Source organism: Hypomesus transpacificus, chromosome 17 (genome assembly GCF_021917145.1).
Source record: "Hypomesus transpacificus isolate Combined female chromosome 17, fHypTra1, whole genome shotgun sequence".
Taxonomy (NCBI): Eukaryota; Metazoa; Chordata; class Actinopteri; order Osmeriformes; family Osmeridae; genus Hypomesus; species Hypomesus transpacificus.
The window spans coordinates 13448918-13471432 of NC_061076.1; the positions used below are offsets into that span (position 1 = coordinate 13448918).

Below are 22515 nucleotides of genomic sequence, written 5' to 3' on the forward strand. Positions count from 1 at the left end.
TAATGACAACGGCGTTCTATACATTATCCCTTACTTAGAAAACATGTAACATGTAATTTTGTGCATTGATGACACGGCTGATGCTATTGGTTAGTGTTGGACCAACATACCTATCCCCCCTTTTGACGTTGGGACCAATACAGCTCGACAAAAGGCAGTATTAAACACACCAGAGTTTGTTCAAACCAAACCTGGTAAGTGTGAACACACCCCAAGTCTGTTGCTAGATTAGGGTTTTAATGATCGTTTTTACATTTCTGAGAAGTGGTTTCCATTTCAATGATAAAATTACATTAATAAACACAAATAACTTCAAAAGAAGTTTGGCACATAAGTGGTTCACTGCCAAATCTTGACACCCATTCTTAGTGCAAAGTCAAAATTAATTCCAGTCTTTTCCCCATTCAGTGGTGATAGACTTTGGCAGAACTCTCCCTTGGTCTATCCTATTCATTTCAAACCAAACCCCTTTTTACCCAGTGTAGCCTCTTCTGAAAACATAGAACCATTCAATAATAAGTCTATTAATTGTGTATAAAAAAACATTACTTTGCACACCTCCATTATCCATGTTATATTCAATAGTCTAGGTTGGGATTTTTCCCCAATTAGTTGCTCTCAATCATGTTTAGAGATGTAAACAGGGCCATTGTCTGAACAGTTGTTTGTCTTTTTCTTCATTGGTCCTATAATTCAGCAACACTTTTTCCCCCTCTTCCTCCTTTCTCTGTCTCTATGTGAGTTGATATGAACCGTGTCCTTCTCTCTTTCCCTTTCTTTCTCTGTACGAATCTGGCTTTGCTTCTTTGCCCGGAGAACCATGTGAGTGAATTCCATAAACATCTGAGGGTAAAAATGGAAAGTGGGAGCAGAGATTACAACAATGAACAAAGAGGTAATAAGGATAGACTGACCCCAACCCCCCACCACACCCCCATCTGGAATCTGTCTGGAACCCCAATGTAAGAAGGCAGATTTCCAGCTCACCTCTTCTACGTTAATGTTCTCCTTGGCACTTGTCTCAAACACCCTGACTCCCACTGACTCCCCAAACCGCAAGGCATCCTGGGTGTCCACCTGTTTCCTGGTGGGGTCTTCATTTTTGTTCCCCACTAGGTAAAACAAAAGAATGGAGGGTGAGAAAGATTGAGGTACTTTTACAGTACATCTTTTTCTTCCTAATACATCTTTACTCACATTTAACAGTCTTTTCCTTAACCACCACAATTTAAAATAATTACCATACCAATGATATCACACTTGCCTATACATTTTCGGAATTCTTCAGCAATCAAATGATCTTGAACTGTCTATAACTCAAACTACACCTATGGAGGGCCCAAACTCACCCAAAATCTTACAAACGTTGTCACAGTTCTGAGAAATCTCATTTAGCCACCTCTTCACATTCACAAAAGATTCTGGATTAGTGACATCATAAACAATGATTACTCCATGGGTGTTTCTGTAGTATCTGTGGGACAAGAAAGAACTCGTAAATAAGGATGGCAAATTACGTTTTTCAAAGAATATTGATTGTATGACTAAATAAAATACACAATTTTGGCACACTGTCATGAGCATACCTGCAAACTCTGAGGGCTGAAAAAGGTGACACATTTTATACAGCCCAGCCCCCCCCCAAAAGAGTTCGGAAACGTTATTTTGGACGATTATTCCTCCACTTCAATAATACCAATTGGTATTGTGTTTTATATCGTTGGAAAGCCTGATTTGTCACCTTTACAACGAGGTACAACTTCTAAGGATCGTGCATTCGTGGAATGAGCAACACAGCTAACCGTGTGGGTAGCGGCCCATTTTGTTTGTTGCCAAAATCCCCATCACATGGGTCTTGATCTCAATCTTTAGCCAGGCCCAGCTCCATTTACACCTTAGCCCTGAATCCAGTTGTGCTAAATAAATTGAATCTTTCTCTTTAAGCTTGCTCATTCTGGAAAACAATTGTCAATATTGTATGTGCTGGACCAGGGCAACTTTTTCATGATCATAAACGTTTGTTAAGACTAACTCCGACTGCATTAAATTAACATTAAATGATCTGCCAGAGCAGGTGTTTCGATCACTCATTAAACCAGACACCAATTGGTCTTGTTTCATTACCTGTTTGTAATGAAATTACGAACGTATTTAGCTCCAACATTGTAGGTTGGCTAATGCAACACATTTTGCTGATCTTACGTTAGCTGACAATCTGACTAGACGACAAGCTGACTACTGTAGCATTTTCAAAGAAGACGCTGCAGTTGACTCGCCTGACGTATCACCAAAGATGCTTTATTGTGAAAACGACCGCAGTAGTTTTTTGAAACTGTACCCCCCCCCCCCAAAAAAAAATAAAAACTCTCCCGATCTACACGATTCATGTGGATGACATTTTTTTCATTCAAAACTGCTATTTTTTTACCGAAAAGTGACAAGTTTGCAGGTATGCATGAGTTATGTGAATCTAACATGACCCAGTTTTATAGTATAAACAGATGGCTTACGTGGAGGTGATAGTTCGGAATCTCTCCTGCCCTGCTGTGTCCCAGATCTGCAGTTTAACTCTTTCCCCATCAATGTCTATGGTACGAATTTTGAAGTCCACACCGATTGTAGTGATGTAGCTGCCTGAGGGTCACCAAAGACAATAGTGTTTAGTTTTCCTGACTTAACCCCCCTCCCAATGAAAACATGAATAAGGTCAGTTATAACAAATTTTCTATCTAAACTAGACATTCGTAAAAGCACCAGAAATAAGAGCTCTTTCAACACACCAGAGAAGGAGTTGTCTGCAAACCGCAGAAGTAGACTGCTTTTCCCTACATCTGAGACAGAGGTAGAAAGTAGAAAGTGATGACAATGTCAAAAGGAAATCAAGCATCCCTTTTCCACAGTACTGACACAACAACCAACCTTCCAGTTACAGGTTAAAAGTTCCCAATGATTACACCAAGTCAATTTGATTAATTTCTTAAATCTTCCATTGGATTTACACAAACAATATTTGATAAGACTAGCAATATGTCTGGTAGTTTTCCAATCTATAAAAACATTACTCAACATGATAATTATATCATAGTAAGGAGATTTACTGATATACGACATTCTGCCAAGTGGCTTGAACAAAAACATTTCCCAAATCTTTAGAGGTTCAACTTGTAGGTTATATTTTTCACCAATTGACCTTGATTACTTGAATCATTCAGTGACAAGATTTACATTTATGAATTTAGCGGACGCTAAATGCGTACGTGTCAATGCTGAAGATGTTTAAAGTGTCAAGCACTAGGGATACCACCATTCTCAATAGAATATCAAACCGTTCGGTACGACATCCACAGTTCAATACCCACTTTAGAATTGCGTTTTTGGTTTGAAATAATTTCTGTGAGTTTAATTTCTCTCTGAATTGTTGCCAAAAAATCTCACCAGAAGTCGCTATTGGCTCTCTGAAAAGTCGCGGGTCGCTAGATGAGATTATTTTATTTTTTGCTAGGGAAGGTGAAAAGTCCCAAAATCTAGCAACACAGTTGCTAGCAACACTTGAGTGTACTCGCTGAGATGAGGAAACGCCTCCCTGCAAGTAAATATTCATTCACCTGGCACTTAAAATTGTCGATTTTTCACTTTAAAGTTAAGAACCTTCTTAATGTTCCTGGAGCCTGTTGCAGTAGCTGTGCTTAAATTCTCTCTTAGTCTAGGGTGCAAAGTTCACACTAAATCTTACGTTTAAACTAGTTAGTTTTTTAGTAAAGCTGTATCGATGTTTGGTTGCACCACGGAGATGTAAGGTTCATCTTGGCTACACTGGCGTAAAGTCCACATTAATCAAAATATTGATGACGTTAACCTTTCTGTGGCCAATCAGTGGAAAGCACTATTCTTGATGCAGTGTTTAGTACCGTGTTGTCAAATCATATAAAATGAGCTGTCGGGCTGACAATATGGGACAATGTTGTTACATCATAGACTACCGCAAAAAAGGGTTATATTTGCTTTCCAAAACTGCAACGTTACCGTCTAATTTAATGAATGGTTGTTAACAGGCTTCTGCCTAACTAGATAACGACCCATTCATTTGAATCAGGTATGTTGGAGCAGGGAAACATCTACAATGTGCTGACCAAGGTTGAAGACATCTGCCCTACAGTAATTGGCATTTCATGTGGGGTTACAAGTGGAAGAGCAGAAGAACCTCCAGCACCTGATTCACTAGAATCTCACCCACCAGCAGCATCACCTCTCTCTCATACAGTCAAACAACCTCTCCCCCTACCTGCAGAAGCATGTCTGCTTGAGTCAGCATCCCTCCAACCTCCAGAACCCACCTTTACTAGACTGAATGTAGTCAACAGTAAGCCTGCACAGTCCCATAAGGATAACTCCAGCAGCCACCTACCACCAGTAGCCAAGCGTGCTAAAGGCAAGAGAAGGCCTCCTGCTCCTAGCACAGAAGTTGATATTAACACACTAAAAGGCCTTTTAGACAGTGCAAGCTTGCACATCAGTGACGTTATTGTTCTGAGCAATTTTGCAGCATTACATTTTTTGGGACCCAGTTAGATTGTTGAGGTTTTGCGACCGTCATGTGCACATCTGACCAATCGAAATGCAAGTTGTTGACCATGTCACAACTGTCAGAACATTGGACAGGGCGGATCATATCGTTGTATTTGGACCTCAGCACCTGGTTTTATAAAAGTGAAAGAAACTACAAGGACCAGAACTTTACTTGTGGAGAGGAATAGCAAGGGAGCTTCAGTGTACATGTTCAATTTGCAATGACAATTTGTCTTGTGGTGGCAAGGACCCTAAACAATACACAACATCTCCGCTGTTGAAACATTGTGTATGAAACATCTAAAAGAAATTCCAAGAAATCTAAAAGGCTAATATTTTGGATATTGATTGGATCTTAAGATAGGCATATGGTATTTGTGAAAATAGTTTTTCCCACTTGTCTTCCTGGCATGTTTTTTTTACAGTTTAAATCAAATGAAAAATACTGTGCTATGGACGTTGTTTACTTCATTACTCACTGTGTTAATGGACTGAGAATAGGAGTAGGATTCGGTATTCTGTTTCGGCAGACTCTTTACCACTGGATTCGGTATTCGGCCGAACCCCAAAAATCTGGATTCGGTGCATCCCTAATTATTATTAGGGACCAAGCAGCAGCGTACCTGCTGTGGCACCTATTGTTTTTGTTAGTTTTAGTATTATTATACTTAGGACTAGGAGTCTATGGAAGCCCATAGAACCGATTGGTGCAAAGTTTTGAAATTTGGCACACTGATTTGGAACAGTCTCCTGATTATTGTCACCAAGTTTAATGTCGATCTCTGACCACCAAGGGGTCAAAGTTGGAGGTGTGTTTACGCCCAAAACTTTTGAACCATGAGACCGTTTTTCTTAAGTGAGGTATCATTGGATTCCTTAGATGCAGACGATGCGGCTGAACCCTATGGCGTCATAGTCAAATTTTGTCTCAAAATGAACGCATCGGCTCATCGTTACAAAACCCGGTATATGTCTTTTGCGCAACGCCGTGAAGGAAATCCAAAGTTTCGGGGTAGCGCCACTGCCTTGCCAAAAAGTACAATGCGATTTGTAAAAAGCACAATGCGATTTGTAAAAAGCTAATTTTTTTTGTTATACGTTTTGCTTTGCTGCTTTAGCTACTGAATTTCCATATCGAATACTGAAGGGCCCCTTCATTGCTGCTTGCAGCTATATTTAGATATTGTGTTCTTAATAAATGTATTGCAGTATCCAGTCAGAATAGACCAAGTTAGATGAGGATCCAGAGCCTGCAGAGATTAAAATAAAGAAGGCAATGACGTTGGGATTAAGTGTAATTGTATACTTCTGTGCAAACAGGCCCATCAGCTTTTCAGAACACCTGTGCACCACTCCACCACATTTCAGGTCTTTGTATGTGCTGAATTGTCACTGTCACACATTCTCACTGACACTTGCTGTCATTCTTTATCCCTGGCCATTTGATCACCTTATTTATAATTACAAGGTCAGCGTCACACACAATCTGAGTTTTGATTGAGTGGTATCCCTTCCTGTTCACAAAATAATTGTCTTTGGGTCCCTTCATTTTTATGTGGGTGCCATCTACACAGCCAAGTATATCGGGATATTGGTTATCTGATGTTTCTGACGGGTCACATTTTGTGGCTCAGGCTGTGTTGGAAACTGAACAGTTGTTAAAGCGCTGACAAAAGGATAGTGCAACTTTTCCTCTACATACAGTAGATGTATGCACTAGAATTGAATCCCCAACCTAGTTTTGAAATTATCCTGTAGCAAAATATCTTAGTGCCAGTCTACCACACACTATCACAAAGAAATCGTTGCAGACGCAAAAAACAGGCATTATAATTCGCCTCCGCCTCATCTTCCAAATGACCCCATCCTTCAAAACGACGCACAATGCCAACCGTTATTTTACTGTTGCCACACGTGCCAAGCCATCAGAACAGAAAAATGTGATAAAAAAAACGAGGTATGTATTTAACCGTGGGCTAACTGTATTGCTGCATCCCCATTAGGGGTGGGAATCTTTTGGTACCTCCCGATTCAAATCGATTCTTGAGGTCACGATTTGATTTTTTTTAATCAAATTTCTATTACAAATATGCTTAATTTGAATCCAGTGTAGTATTTAGTGTTCGTTGTTTTTATTTGACTTTGATGGGCAGTTAAGTGTTGAAGAAAAACACAGTCCTGATACTTGTGAGTTAACGTAAAGGCATTTGGACTGGAACCTTTATACCATAATACTACTGGCAATTAGGGTTGCAAAGGGGCCAAAAAAGTCTGGTAAATTTTTGGAAACTTTCCATGGGAACTTTAGCTGGGAAATTTTTGAAATATTGAACACTTCTCAAAGCTACATTTATGAGTTATAAATTAAAACCTACTTTCTTGTATTTGCTAGTTAAACATTAATACCATACATGAAATATATTTACCCTATTAATACCCAAAACTTACTAACTGGATGTAGTCCTTGGGCTCAATTGCAATTCAATAGTCCTGCTGTAGTGTGCAGGATTCTCTAAATTAGCTGTGCATGTGATGGAGGAATGCACAGGGTAGAAATTCAACAGAATTTGCATTAAATCTGGTTCTTTTAACCAAGATTGTGCAGCAAAATTCCCAAAATGTTGCAACCCTACTGGCAATGCAAGGTTTCAAATCTAGCCTAAGCGAATTGCAAAACAAGTCTAGATGTTGTGGCAAACTTAAGGATAACTCAACATTATTGTCAGGATTTGAACATTAAGATGCACTGACTGGAGTCTCCGATGATTAGAAGCTTGAAGAGATGGTTGTAGTCCTTTCCCGCCATTTTTAAGAGCTCTGTTGGATGTCTCTTCCTCTTCCAATGAATGTGGTTCTACTGCAGCAGAATCCTGTGTTCCCTAGATCCAATAGAGTTAACTTTTGTAAAATACTGTAGCAGTTCAGAGGCAGAAGATTTGTATTTATTTTTATCCTGTTGAATTTCTAATTGATCTCCACTGTGCAACTATTGCCGTTGACACCGTGTCCCAAAGTGCCAAAGTCTTCTTTAACTTGGAGTCTGTGGCCTGTGATCCCACCTCAGTTCCAGTTCCTCCCACTAACACATGTCGGGGATTCCCAATTCATTCCAGTCAGACATGACCAGTTTCTCCTCTTTCTGTTCCCCTCAGTCCACTGTAGCATTGTTTTAACACTTAGTTCCTAAGGTTTTTAAAATATTTGTTCCCCACGTTTAATGGCAGCAGCAGTACGGACTTTGCTTGAAAGTCTCCACTACACAGTTCAAGACTATTCAATCAAGCAATTGCACCTCCCTCCATGTCCGCACTAAAGAGGTCATTAACTACAGTTAAAGATTCATTCTTTTTTTCCATACGCTCTTCCAGTGTTGGTATCATAGCTGTCCGGAAACAGGAACACAAATTGGCAGTTCTTAGCAAAAATAGACTTATTTTTGACAGAAGTTTAATCCACTGAGCTGCCTCCGGTCTCAATCTCTCGATTCCACTTCCTCTCCTTGGTTATGGGTGAAAGAGAAGTGGCTAGCTTGTCTGTTTCCTGCCAAAATGCCTGAACGAGAGAGAAAGTTAATGTTACAGTTAACAAACGGTAAATTAATATGAAGATGAGCATTGAAGCCTGGCACTTTAATAAATTGTCATACATTTCTGATGATCTTTTGCCACTATGGCAATACTGTTGGTGTACCATGTCCTTATAACAGCTGTGATACTAAATTTAACTTGCACTGCACCCTCTTGACACACATATAGGCTTCCATGAATTCCCACCTGAACTTATTAGGTAGCTGGGTGAAGGAGAAGCAAGGTGAGGCCAAAAGGTTTTCTGACTTCAATATGGACATTAATGGACGAAAGCATAACCTAATCTGTCATAAGAGAAATTCGCCCTAAACTCTGGGGGAAACAAATAAATACAGCCATAGCAGTCATTTTTCATGAGAACAGGAAAGTGTAGTTGTCTATCACTAAAAAGGATGGAAGAAGAAATAGGAAGCAAAGAGAAATAGCTGATACCCGCTACTGTGGTTTAATAGTACACCAAAATATCAGTGCTAAAGCTCCCTATACTAAACTGGGTGTGTAATCCTGGGTGTTGAGATTTTCCTTGGGTTGCAGAAACCGTAATATCAATTTATATGAGTACATTCTATGCTATATAAGTTATCGTTACTCGCTAGTTAACTTAGCTAGCAAGTTTAGCAAACAATGTTCTGGTAAAGAAAAGTAGCTAGCACTAGCTATGTGTTCCAGCCACAGGGCAAAGACAATTCTGTAATTATTTTCATCTTGTCAACTCACACCCGCTAGAGGAAGTCAGGATTTGTCAAGTGGTGATAAGGTTAGCTCAATACCGTATAGTTTAGAAATGTTATTATCCTAGCAACTACAGTAGCCTGCTAACATTAGTTAACTTCGCAAACAATAACGAAGTTGTCTAGAATTGGAAACAGCAGTAGCTCGATAAGGTCAGCGACAATCTAGCGAGCTAACGCTCGTTAGCCAGCAAACAGCCACCTACACTGCGCTAGCAAACTATGTAGGCTAGATCTAGTGCTAATGCAATCAGATAACTAGTTGTTTAACTTGGCCTGTAGCCTAGGTAGGCTAGCAAGCACTTTAAGCTATGTCTACTAATAAAACGTGTCCAGAATCGTCTTTAATCAGCGGAAGTACTAGAATGTTTTTTGTTTTTTTATGACCAATTATGATTGTGTCGTTAAAACTTACGGCGATGTCTGGGTTCGCAATACTGAAGTTAGAATGTGTAGTCTTCCGTTTGAAGAAGAATGTTCAATACGTCGCGGTTCTTGAAGAATGACAGTTCCGAATGTCGTGGTCCACGAACCGTTGTCTCGGGCCACACCTGAGTTGAGTCACTCACACATGCTTCTGCTAAATCATGTGCCCTTCTTTCTCTGAAAACCTCCCTCCTCCTCCTTTTCCTTCTTCACTCACGCCAGTTGCCCACAGCCAACACAATTGGATCCCGATAACATTCCTCATGGAATTTCCAGCCTGATAAAATTCCTTTAGTTTGATTTGCTTACATAAAGGTGAAGAGCCAAGTCCATCTGCCAGAAAGTCGTCAGAACTTACAGAAGTCGTCAAAATAACAAAACCCCAGTCTTGATCAGTAATAATTAGTCATGAGAATAAAAAGCAAATGTACACAAATATTTCATAGAAAAAAACATCAGTTTTCACCAATAATAACTAATGTCCATCCATATACGATTACTCTAAATACTATACGCACTTTATTACTTCAGCAAGATTACACATTTTGCAACGATATGGTAAGATGTGCCTTAGAAGGACAGGGAAAATGCTCTATAGGACAGGTTGGTAAATACATCTACTTGGTCACTGCTGCCTCCTACTGTCAGCACCTGTAGAAAAAATACAATTTAATTATGTTTGTTGGTAGATCATGCAAACAGGATCAACCTAAATTCACAGTACCCATACAATGATCTGGAACTCTGGAGGGGCGTCACTCCACACTTGTAAAAGATCAACCACGGCTATCAAGATAAATATTTCATAACAAAATAAGTGATCATTTGGAATAACTTTACTGGAATTACAATCACCCTTCACCTATTTAAAGATTGTTAAGAAAATATATGTTGACAAATAAAAATTAAATGAAAACATGTCTATGCAAACATGACTCGAAAAAATAACACTGCTTTGCTGCATCAGTGTTATGGAAAAATTAATATCTAAAATAGCTGTATTAAGGGGGAGCTGAAGAGTAAATTAACTCCAGTAATACACAAAATAAACATCACATTACAACTTGTATCCGCACAAGAGGATGCAAATGCGGTTAGGTGCTTAAGCCAGAGTGTAACTCCCGTTGTGGATGCATTCTTCTAACAGCGCGCTAAAACATTATAAGTAAAGGAAAAATAATTCACAACATTTTCTATAGTGTTCCCATAATGTTATGTATATGGAATATTACATTACAGTATTTTCATCTACTTTGTTGAAGTGAAGCCAGACATCACTATGCCACTTTATAGCCATGTTTCTCTGTTTTTTGGTCTGGACTTTGAACCGCATCTTCTGGCAATGCTAACCAATCAGAGCTCAAGGTGCTACTCAAAATTCTGCTATAACCAATCAGAAGAAAATAAAAGATTCTAAAAGATTCTTACTCACAAGATCATTGTTTTTATGATCAATTGTCGCCGTCACGTTCGGGTACTCAAGTACTTGTACTCTTTTTCTTTTGTTCTTTGATTAACATTAATGAGACGGACAGCAGTGGGTTTATTAGACAGGTATATAAGACCTGACGCACATGTTGCATTCTACTTTGGCTCTCATTGAGTTTGAAAAACACTTAAATGAATTGAGAGCATGATCATATGCTATAACGCAAACCAAAGAATGCCAGAATAAACGGATAGTGCTATAATTAAATTAGCAGGAGGGGGGATGGGCTGAGGCTTTAATTTTGAGCTAAAAGACAGTATTTGTTTTATAGAAAAAAAATGAACACTTCAAAATTACTTTGTAAACTCATATATATCGTCTTTAAATAATTCAAGCACTTTTCAAGTACCTCGTCATTAACATGACTGTTTTCAAGGGTTTTCCAGGACTTAAATAAAAATTTCAAAAAGTCAATTTACTTCAAGCTAGGGCTGCACGATTAATCGAATTTTAATCATGATCACGATTTCGGCTTCCCACGATCAAATTCACGTGATCGAGCTAAATTTAAAATGAGTCATTCCGTTAATAGAACACTCCGTATCAAAGTTATTTTTTGCAAAGCCAATCTAGCGCTCCGTAAACCAATAGGTGTGTTCGACATCGGCTGCATGAGACGATCAGCGAGATTTGTAGCTTGCAGTCGGGGAGGAGTTATAAACGGCTCTGTAAAGTCGGAAAATTTGTCATTTTATGTATTGGGCTATGATAAACAATTTCTCCAATCTGTGGGCTGCAGCCGGCTGCGGCACTGCATGGAGTCGAATACACCTAATGTCTGATCACGAGATGTTCCCTGCACCACGCAGCTTAGTTTCTAGATGTAGACGGCCGGTTGCAGAGAACAGAGGCCCCGTCCACACTAGCCTGAGTACATTTAAAAACGCATACATGTGTCTGCGTTTGCACCTCCCGTTCACACTAATACGGCGTGTTTGGACACTGAAAACTGAGCTTTTCGAATACGCTCTCCTAGCCGGAGACATTTGAAAACGCCGGGTTTGCGTAGTAGTATGGACGGGGTCCATGGAGCTTTTCAGATACAATGACGTTCAGTTGCTATGGCATTGGGGGTAGCTTTCGCTCTATAGCTATAATGTCAAGATGAACATGGAAGGTGAAATAAATATGCTGCTCCATCTCTATAATTTATTTACCAGTTTAGTTAGTGTACTTCAGGTACAAGTATTATCACTTAATAGATTGCCTATGCGTTACTCCTACGCAGAAGGCAAGTGTTCGGTGTCCCTGAACGATAGGGGGTCAAGGCAGAGAAGATGGTTAAAACCAAACAGAGCGGCGATTCTGGGTGAGACCTGGCTGAACATTTAGGCTAGCTGGTGGGACGATTTTAAAACACCAAATAGTATTGCCAGAAGAGTAGGTAAACAGGGCACCGTGGCGGGAGGGGCAGGACTGGCGTAACCATGACAACGATTGTCATGTACCTGTATTAGTGTGGACGGCAAACATTTGGAAAACGATATGAAAACGCTGTGTGGACGGATATCATTTGTTTTTTTATTGATTGTATATTTTGAGTTTTATTCACATTCATTCTGCAGGTACAATACATTGTGACAATCAAATTTGATTAGGTTAAAATCAACAAATAATCGTGATAATTAATCGTGATCTCAATGTTGATCAAAATAATCGTGATTATCATTTTGGCCATAATCGTGCAGCCCTACTTCAAGTACTTTAAGCACCTTGCCCGAACCCTGTAAAAAGCAGATGAGCTCAAGTCTAGCTAATATTGACTTGATGGGAATGGCTGATGTTTGTCTATACCGTAGCGTAGAAGATCCCTGTGCAGTTCGACCCTCAATTACACATTTGCTCGAACCATTTCACCAAGGACGGTTTTGAAAACCTGGGACAATGTAAATCAGGATTTGCTATGAAACTGTTGCTGAAAAGAAGTGCGTTCTGACCTTGTGTTCATCACAACTGCCTTGAGCCTGCCTGGTGTGTAATACTGTTCATTCACCAATCAGAGGCTTTAACCCACCCCCTGACTTTTGAGGGGGGGACAACATATTTATTTTGCTGCAACAAGTTGCACCGTGGATAAATGAAAGTATAAATAAATGTGAACACATGAAAACATAAATATATGTATATCCACACAAATACATGTAGCATACATGTATTTAGTGTCTCATTTAATTTGTAATGTATACATTTTGTATGTCAATCAGGCATTACATTCTTTATTTAAGCTTTGTATTATATAATTATTTATTTATTCAAGTATTTAACCATTCAATTATTTATTAATTTATTTCGTTTTGGCCCCTATAATCCTCCATAGTATGTAAGCCCTGCATCAACATAATTCTTTAAAATAGCAATAGTATCTTCAGGACTACTCATGTTTTCAAAATAGGCGCTTTTTCTTGTGTTTTTCACCTCTAAAGACAGACAGTTCGTCTGTCCAATCAGGAGGGTCCGTCCTCTGCTAGATAGGCCCTACCTTTTCCGGTAGAAATTAATGCAGTTGTGTTTTATGATTTGTGGAAATGTTTTCATATTCGCTGTTGTGTTTTCATATTTGCTGTCGTGGTTTCATATTTGCTGTTGTGGTTTCATATTTGCTGTCGTGTTTTCATATTTGCTGTCGTGTTTTCATATTTGCCGTTGTGTTTCATAATTTTCTGTTGCGTTTTTCTATCTGCTGTTGTGATTTGCTCTTCAGGGCCACAGGTACCTATTGGTTGACCTGGACATTAATTGAAAACAGGTGTGACTTGCTCATAGATCTTTGATTTTCCCAACCCACCAACCAAGAAGGGACACGCCCCAAAACACAGGATATGAGACAATTAATTTTGAAACCGACAGAAAAGTCAACCACGCGAAGCAGGGTCGATCGCAGAGCATCTATCTTTAAAGCAACAAAACCTGAATAACTGATGAGGCCATTACATTTCAAACAGCATCTAGTTCTGTCGTCAGAACACATTAACCTTGACTTATACGTAATCATTGCTGAAATGGGCATAAAAACAAGGTGTGGAGGGTCAGTGTCAGGTCAGGGCTGAAAAGGAGAAAGCAGGGTACAGGTAGCTACTTTCTCTGGCTCTGTGGTGTCATGTCAATCAAGGTTATGTCGTTTTCTATCTCTCAGACGGAAGGTAAACCAAAGAGGATAGTTGGGTGTTACGGTGGATTTGCTTACCCTGTGTTCAGTGCTGTTGCGGTTAAAAGCCAGAGTGTTGAGTGAGTGGGGGGTGCAGGGAATCTGGGCTTTCACTTCGCCCCCCAGAAGACAGTGGGACACACACTGGCCTTCACCCACAGACAAGATCTGTGGAAGCGTTGTAAAAAAAGATGTTTAACTCAAATAAACATTTGAGTAAATGACTAACTGTAATGTAAATGTAACTCAAAAGTCCATATTGCACCAAGTGCAGACTGAAAAAAGGACAAAAACATCTAATAACAGTTAAGGAGACACAAAATCAAACACCCAGAGTGAAGTCTCACCATGTCCTGGTAGAAGGTTGCTTGTCGCTGACAGCCTGCTAGGGGGAAGACAGAGGTGGGAGACATGGATCGAAGGTGCCAGAGAGAAAGGGATGGCCCTCCTCCACAGAGCTGATAAGGAATGAGAGCAGCACAATAAGGAAGTGGTTGTTTAAATGTATGACTCCCTATACCAACAGGTTACTACAAATGTGATACCTGAAACTGTAGAGTGACTTCATATTTTGATTTTGGAAATTAGATATGCCACTGATCAACTGGGTCAAGTGCTTTAAAACATTCTTAGTATAATCTCTTTCATAAGACCTGCAGCGCATAAAAAATGAACAAATTGTAATAATTACTGAGGCTCAGTGCTCTGCACAGGTACTGGGGGAAAAAAACAAGAAAAAAAGATCAATGGTAGTTGTTGGACATCTTACCATCCAGTCAGAGTCTGTAGCAAGGCAGGAGATCCACTTGCCATACTGGGGGCGGGCACAGGTCTAGCTCAACATGAGGACAACAAAGATTTGGGAGGGTCGGAGGGTTATTCTGTAGCCCATTTCCTGTCTTTTGTACTGCTATCCAGAATAATACAATAGTTCAAGAGTTGTACTCCCGGAATAATATAATTATTAATATAGTAATAATAATATTATATGGCTGTGCATATAACAAAAATCATATCCTGATATAGTTCCTTTCATATAATATGATACATATCACAATATAGCACATTTTTTGTCAATTCAATGATTTTTCAAAAATATTAAAACGACCACATGGTCTCCTCGACAATTAAAAGGTACTTACTCATATTAGATTTTTTTCTCCTTAATTAAGGCTTGAAATTGAAACCAGTCACATTTGCTCCCGAAATGTATTCTGTGCAACTTCAAAATATATTTGGGAGCATTTGCGCGAGTGCAAATAATTGTTTTGGTGCGACCTGTTTTCATTTCTCTACGAAACGCTCACTATTTACTGCACAATGTGTGCCTGCTGTGAGTGTTTACTATAATCCAGTGCCGTGGCACCGCTGTCCAAATTTGGCGCCGTAAATGGCTGGTTGGTGCCGTAAATGGCTGCCTGGGTAGGCTCTCCTGCCAAAGTAAATTCCTTGTCTGTGCATACTTTCATGGCGAATAAACACCAATTCTGATATTACAACAAATATTGCCACAGCAAAGGGGATTTGCGGCACAGCAATATAAACTATAGAGCATAATATGAAACGATTGATGCTTTTCTATCGTCACATCACCCAGGCCTGTCGATCAATGCACCTGTCAATCGATATATATATAGTTTAAATGATTGTGAAAATTATGTGTTTCCAGCAGGTTGCCCCCACTTCTTGACTTTCATTTCTTACCTCATATTTGTAAACTTCAATACAGTGCACGGATTGGCCAGTCCGACTGTCTAAAAAACAGATGTAGTAATCTCAGATACAACACTATTTATATTGAATATACATGGCTTATCCTAAATGATAACCTCTTGAAAACTGGTGTGTGAAGGTGCATGCATCTGTCCCTCACCCCATATCCTCACAGAGCCATCCTCTCCGCCTGAGAGAATCTCTCCCTCCCTCTCTCTCACACTCAAACAGTGGATGTAGTCTGTGTGGCCCTGAAGAACTAACTATTGAGAGAAATAAAAATACATAACAAAAGTGATATGAGAAGGTAAAAGGAGTAGAAAATATTACGTTTCAGCTTTAAATAATTAAGTACAAGGATTATTTGAATGTTTTCCTGAACCTTGAAGACTCCATGCTCCATATCCATTACGTGGATGTTATTGTCTCCTCCACCAACTACAAGACTGTTATCCTGAGGTATGGAGAAAGGTAGAAAGCAGTGATAGAAAATGTCTTAATTCAAGTCAACTGAACATTGGCTAAATCAACCCCGTACTCATTTATTTGAATGTACTCACTTTAGGATTGATGAGCATGGAGTTAATCTCTGGAATCTCCAAGCTGGATCTGGTGGCAGGAATAAACAGAATATGAAGTTTGCTTACACAGCTGCAACAACATTCATGTGAGCACGCACATACACATCAGTGAACGCGTTCAATAGTCCTAGGACATTACTTAATGATAAACTTGTATATTAACTTGTGTATTAATATCTTGTATTTTAAAGAATTGAAGTTTTTCTGTGATTTACATTTACGCATTTAGCAGACACTTTTGTCCAAAGCGACTTCCAAAAGAGAGCTTTACAAAAGTGCATAGGTCACTGATCATAACAACAAGATAGCCCCAAAACATGAAGCATGATTTGTCTCACAATTGGTTCTTGGAACTGACCCATTGGTTTCATTAGGTGACATTTACATTTATTCATTTAGCAGACGCTTTTATCCAAAGCGACTTCCAAGAGAGAGCTTTACAAAGTGCATAGGTCAATGATAATAACAAGATAACCCCAAAACATTGCGGGTAGCCCACAACCAAAATAAGTGCCAAAGGGAAGAACCATAAGAGCATGTAGTTAAGCAAGTTACAATTAAACAACATGAATCGCTATAAGTGCAAGTGTACCTGTAGAAAAGCAAGCAACAGTAAAAAATCCGATAAAATTAAATATTTTGCAGCGAGTACAACAGTTTAAATCAGTTACCACAAACCAACAAGAGCAACAAGTCTCTAAGTAAGAGTCATTGTGATCCTTGAGGAAACTTGCATTTGGTCCAGCAAACCATTCCTAAGTAACGTTGTACTCCTGGAACAAAGGCGTCTTGAGCCTTTTTTTTGAAGGTGGAGAGACAGTCAGTGTCTCTGATGGAGGTGAGGAGTTGAGTCCACCACTGGGGGGCCAGGCAGGAGAAGAGCTTGTGTTGGGACCGGGCAGTCTTGAGCGGTCCCACCAGGTGGTTGTCTGAAGAAGACCGTAGGTGGCGGGTGGGGGTGTAAGGCTGCAGGACTTGCAGTAGAGACTTGATGTGGTGGGTTGCAGTCCCGTTCACTGCTCAGAAGGTCAGTACCAGGGTCTTGAATCTGATACGGGCCGTAATCGGTAGCCAGTGGAGAGAGATGAGGAGCGGGGTAACATGGGAGCGTCTGGGTAGATTGTAGACCAGGCGGGCCGCTGAATTCTGAATCCTCTGAAGAGGGCGGGTTGCACATGCTGGGAGACCAGGGAGCAGCGAGTTGCAGTAGTCCAACTTGGTGAGGATAAGTGCTTGGACTAGCAGCTGGGTGGAGTGCTCAGAAAGGTATCTCCTGATCTTCCGGATGTTGTAGAGGGTGAATCTACACGACCGGGATACTGCAGCAATGTGGGCCGTGAGGGAGAGCTCGTCATCCATGGTAACCCCAAGGTTCCTGACATAAACCCAGTACCGACCTTGGTCTGTATAGTGAATGGCCCCATGTTTATATATTCATAAGTCTGCCTGTGTCCGTATAGTTGTGTGCTGTTCTTGAGTCTGTCGTTTGTGTGTCTGTAGTCGACTTGGTTCTGTCTTTGTGCAATTCGTTTTCAGCTATTCTGTTTTGAGATTGTAGTTGAAGTGTCAGTGTTTGTAACGTCCTCTCGCTTCTGTGTAGTTACAGTTTATGCCAATATGCGATGTTGTGCTTTTTGGGGGTTTTGGAATAGGTAAGATGCCCATGGGGATACACCCCATTACGTAGCAAACCTTTGCTAACCACCCTAGGTTAGGAACATGTGCCACCTCGTCTTTAGTAGGGACATATTCAGTTAGATAGATAGGACACTTTAATTACTTTTCTTCGGCACCGTTCATTGTCCCCCTTTGTCGTTTGTTGGTTTGCATACTGCCAAACACTCCTTGTTAGGCCTCTCTTGACCCTAGAGTTACAGGGTTGTAAGAAAGGGTATACCGTATTTTTCTGAAGCTGTGTCTTTTACCCCGATTTTACAGTTCTTGTGGTTGTACGGTTTATATTTCGAAGCGGCTTATAGCCCGGTTTTAGAACCAAAAAGTGGCTTTGTCTCAAGATCTCTACAGACTGTGCAGCTAATTTAATGTTCAACACTTGAACAGGGGCTTATTACTTGAAAGAATAATAATTGACTGTGTCGTCTCAGTTACACTATCAGGGCTTGGACATACAGTGACTTGCTAAAGTAGGCAAATGGCTAGTAGAACATAACATAACAATTTCTGCAAATCAAACAGCTGCAAGGCCCAGTGAAATGTTATATACAGCTAGTAGTCAGGTGGCTTAGCAAAATAATGGGGACACGGTGGACAAAAGCACCACATTTTTTCCACATGCATCACCACACCTTTCAATTTAGAGAGAGTTCCACTTAATCAAGATGGTGGATGGCGGCCATCTTGGATTTCCAAGCTGTTCGCATGCAAAACCTATAAAGGTCAATCTTGGGTGTCAAAATTGACATTTTCTGTGTCAATGAATGCAGTAAAGATGTTAGGAATATCAGTAAGTGATGTTTATTAACCAACAGTAGATCATGTTGCATGATATTTACACAATTAGGCAAATTAGTAGACAATTATCTTAGTTACAATGGCCATATTGTCATTTCCTATTAATTTGCCAATTATTTTTCTCAGAAAAAAAGTGAGTGAACACCCCTCACTTTGAACACGCCTGCTTATTACCATTCATTTGAATCAGGTGTGTTGGAGCAGGGAAACATCTAAATCATGAAGTACAGGGGTGCCCTGGGGACCCCAGTCTTGGGCTCAGCTGGTAATACTAAGGATTTGCAAGCTAGTTTAACTTATACTATATCTAAAATAATTTTGTAGACATCAAAATTGATTTTGCCATTAAATGAGTGACTTGGCTTTATTTACATCTATGCATTTAGCAGACATATTATTTCTGGACATACTATCCACAACCAAAGTGTGTTACACATTGCCTATACTCGTGCATTGCTTTGTATTGTAGCGACAATGCTCTTGGTGCCCAGAATGCCCCACAGCAAGCTGAAAAGCTCCAAAGTTAAGGGCATTAACTTAGTTGGATAAGTGTAACAGACGTAGTCTTGCAAGCTCTGTCAGAGGTATCGGGCAAATCGTCCCGCACTGGGTTTGAACTTACCACCTCTGTCGTCGCAAGCGCCACCACTACCAACTACGCCAACGAAAAGCTAGCAATTCGTTGACGCGGGTTGCCTGTTACATACCTGAGGAGTGAGTTTCACCGATATAAATCGGCTACATAAGCATTTTTCGGAGTTCTATTGTTGTGTTTGTTATGTTTGATATGTGCAATGCTATGGTCTGTAGTTTAGATAATTTGAGTGTTCACCCTGATTGTGAATGTTGTGTAGTTAGATGCGTGTGCAATGTGAAAGTGTTTCTGGCTAAATAAACAGTTATGAGCATCATTCCTCTCAACGCTAGCCGGCGCAATGGTATCATTGTGCCCGTATCAAGTGCGACCTATATTCCAGTGCAGTTTATATTCTGATTTACAAACACAAAACTCCCATTCTGGTGGGATGCGGCTTATAGAAAATACAGCCTATTTTCTGTAAAATACGGTAATCCCAGTATTGGCCTTGGTCTGTGCAGTGGAGGTATAATCCTAGTATTGACCCTGTTATGTACAGTGGAGGTATAATCCCAGTATTGACCTTGGTCTGTACAGAGGAGGTATAATCCAAGTGTAGACCCTGGTCTATATGTAACGGGGGTGTAACAGACTTGGTCTTGCTCCATCAGAAGACTTAATGGACCATCTGTTCATCCCTGCCTGGCCTCGAACACGCCACCTCTGACTGCCAAGCGCAACGACTACCAGCTACACCAAAGAAAAGCTAGCTATTCATTGACGAGGGTGGCCTGTTACATACCTGAGGAGTAAGTTTCACCGATTCACACCGGTTACATTCACCCCTCTGAACTCACTCTGGCAGCTCAGCTGACGTTAACCGAGTGAGCCGGGTCACGGCACCATTGTAACAGGGGTGTAACAGACGTGGTCTTACTCCGTCAGAAAGCTTTATGGACCATTTGTTCGTCCCTGCCTGGTCTCGAACACACCACCTCTGACTGCCAAGCGCAACCACTACCAGCTACGCCAAAGAAAAGCTTGCAATTCGTTGACGCGGGTGGCCTGTTACATACCTGAGGAGTGACCTTTACCGATTCACGAAACATTACATGTACAATGATCTAAATCAGGTACAAATCTTAACAATACAATGGAATGTACGGCACAGACATACCGTTTAATAGTGAAGCAAATAGGAACAACAAATATACTGTGAGATATTGTCTGAATTAATATAAGACATCTTACTTGTAGTTTGGCCTTCTTGTCCAAGAAGCCTTGGTATTCTTGAGGGGGGAAAAGTGGCACTTACAATACTGCGTATTTTGTATATTACTTCCTCACAGAATAAAATGCAATAGCATAGAACCCAACCCCCTCCCCCCCTGGAAAGAGAGGAGATATATATATATGGACACCATCTTGGCCTTACCCTCTTTATAAGCTCCACCCAGCTCCAGGCACTGATCTCTCCATTGCCTGTGCTGAGCAGGTGAGAGTCAGTGGAGATGAGAGAGAAAACCGGTCCATCGTGAGCTGGGAAAACAGGATATTAGGTTGAATCGAGATCATGATCATTTAAATTAAAATGAGCCCTGCATTACATTTTCCATCTAGTGTATTTGATTATGCCTTGATAATTGTTTGTTTATAATCCTCTACAATACACTCAACAGTGAACAATTGCAAAGTAGTTGGTGGTAGCTAGTGACCTTGTTTTAAAGGCTAAACAAAACGCCATGGTGAATTAAATGCCATACAAGAGTGGTTCCTGAAACATTTGCATTACATAGAAATTAAGAAGTGCAGAGGAAGGGATGGGATCTTAAACTGATGACAAGTTACTGGCGTATGAAAAGACTGAGAAAAACTTCTTTACAAGTTACATAAGTTTGGGTTAAGGTTCTGCCGTCCCCTGAATGACTAACCTGTAAAAGTAAGGATGGGTTTCTTGCTCAACTCCGTTGCATCCGAGCTTAGAGCCGATGAGAGACTGTTGGATAGATAGAGACTAAGTATGCACCTAGACACAAGTTAAAATGTTTAACTTCATCTACAGTCTTACCTGAACACTGCTATCTCCCCATAATTGTTGCCCGCAGCAAGAAAGCGACCACAGGGAGAATAACTTTGGGAGAACACGGACATGTGGAGATGCTATAGTTGAAATAAATAACAGAGGGATAATACGGAAGTGGAATTGCATTACTGCCACATTTTCATATGCAGGTCGGCAACTTCACGAATAAATGGCATCCTATGACTGATACACTAGGGTGACCAGATCTGAGTTTGTGGAAAAAGAGGACACTTGGCATCTACAAATGAATTGACAATGCTTCCGAAGCATCACGGCCGAGGCGATTTCTTTTTTTTTTTTTAAAGTTTGTCCGTGAACTTACATTTACGTTTCGACGTGGCTGCAGGCGTCATGTGCTGTTGTAAACAATGCAACTCGTGGAGGCGGCAAGGTGCTCAGTGTTGGCAGATTGGAAATGGCAAAGTATCGTCCCAAAGGCTCAAAATGATCGTATTTGCAGGATAATTATTGTGCATTCTGGCAACACTGAGAAGGCGATCTACCAATTCTCTCTAGTCAGACCTCGCGCAAGAAGGTGAAACGAAAGGGAAAAACCCTTTCCAAAACTTTTAATAGCGTAATGACTAGTTTGAGAAAGACACAGAGAAACACAAATATCCAACGAGGCAAAATCCTGGACGAATTTGGAATCCCTACCGGACGCCTTTTTTAGGTCTCTAAAAGAGGACATGTCCGGGTTAAAGAGGACGTCTGGTCACCCTAGATACACAGACTAAACGTGCTAAATTTATTGGCTAGCTATCTACCAAATTGTTGAAAGTAACCTAGCGTATCAATGCCATGGAGCGAGCAAACCAGAATGCCACTGTCCGCTCTCTTCGTCTGTTTCAGAAACAGGAAATTGCCTAGAGCTCATTTAAAAGTAAACATTTAAAAGGAAAACTTATAAACAGGACACGTTTACCTCAACAGGACCCATTTTGCATGCAACTCGGCGTGTTTTGTCCCTTCACAATAAAACTAACGAGCATCAGAATGTCTGTGTCCGTCTACGGGCTCTGTGAGCATGTATATTTCAAATTCAGTCGACGAAATATGACGTCACTACAAGTTACAAATGAACTCTGGGAGATAATGTAAATCCAACTAATCACGAAGTTAAATCTTTTGAGGTTGATTGTGGT

At 40.4% G+C, this 22515-nt stretch overlaps 2 protein-coding genes across 3 annotated transcripts; both read right to left on the reverse strand.

Moving 5' to 3' along the window:
- Positions 1–223: 223 nt before the first annotated feature.
- si:dkey-16l2.16 (ras-related protein Rab-35) lies at positions 224–7401 on the reverse strand. Its single transcript, XM_047038068.1, has 6 exons — positions 7318–7401; positions 2781–2831; positions 2511–2634; positions 1350–1474; positions 988–1112; positions 224–843 (listed from the first exon to the last, which is right to left on the reverse strand). Exons 1-6 carry the CDS (start codon positions 7370–7372, stop codon positions 694–696), a joined length of 630 nt encoding a protein of 209 aa, XP_046894024.1. The 5' UTR covers positions 7373–7401; the 3' UTR covers positions 224–693.
- thoc6 (THO complex 6) lies at positions 782–22415 on the reverse strand. 2 transcript variants are annotated; one of them, XM_047038021.1, is made up of 19 exons: positions 22296–22415; positions 21356–21447; positions 21219–21283; positions 20723–20826; positions 20539–20576; positions 16218–16266; positions 16040–16111; positions 15818–15920; positions 15649–15698; positions 14714–14776; positions 14292–14402; positions 13984–14112; positions 9300–9961; positions 7626–8118; positions 7318–7445; positions 2511–2634; positions 1350–1474; positions 988–1112; positions 782–843 (listed from the first exon to the last, which is right to left on the reverse strand). In XM_047038021.1, the coding sequence occupies exons 1-13, from the start codon at positions 22308–22310 to the stop codon at positions 9881–9883; spliced, it is 972 nt and encodes a 323-aa protein (XP_046893977.1). In that variant the 5' UTR covers positions 22311–22415; the 3' UTR covers positions 782–843; positions 988–1112; positions 1350–1474; positions 2511–2634; positions 7318–7445; positions 7626–8118; positions 9300–9880. The 2 variants fall into 2 exon arrangements, with proteins under 2 accessions (XP_046893977.1, XP_046893978.1); XM_047038022.1 differs by lacking the exons at positions 782–843; positions 988–1112; positions 1350–1474; positions 2511–2634; positions 22296–22415 and adding an exon at positions 21693–22276 and having other exon boundaries at positions 7424–8118.
- Positions 22416–22515: the final 100 nt, after the last annotated feature.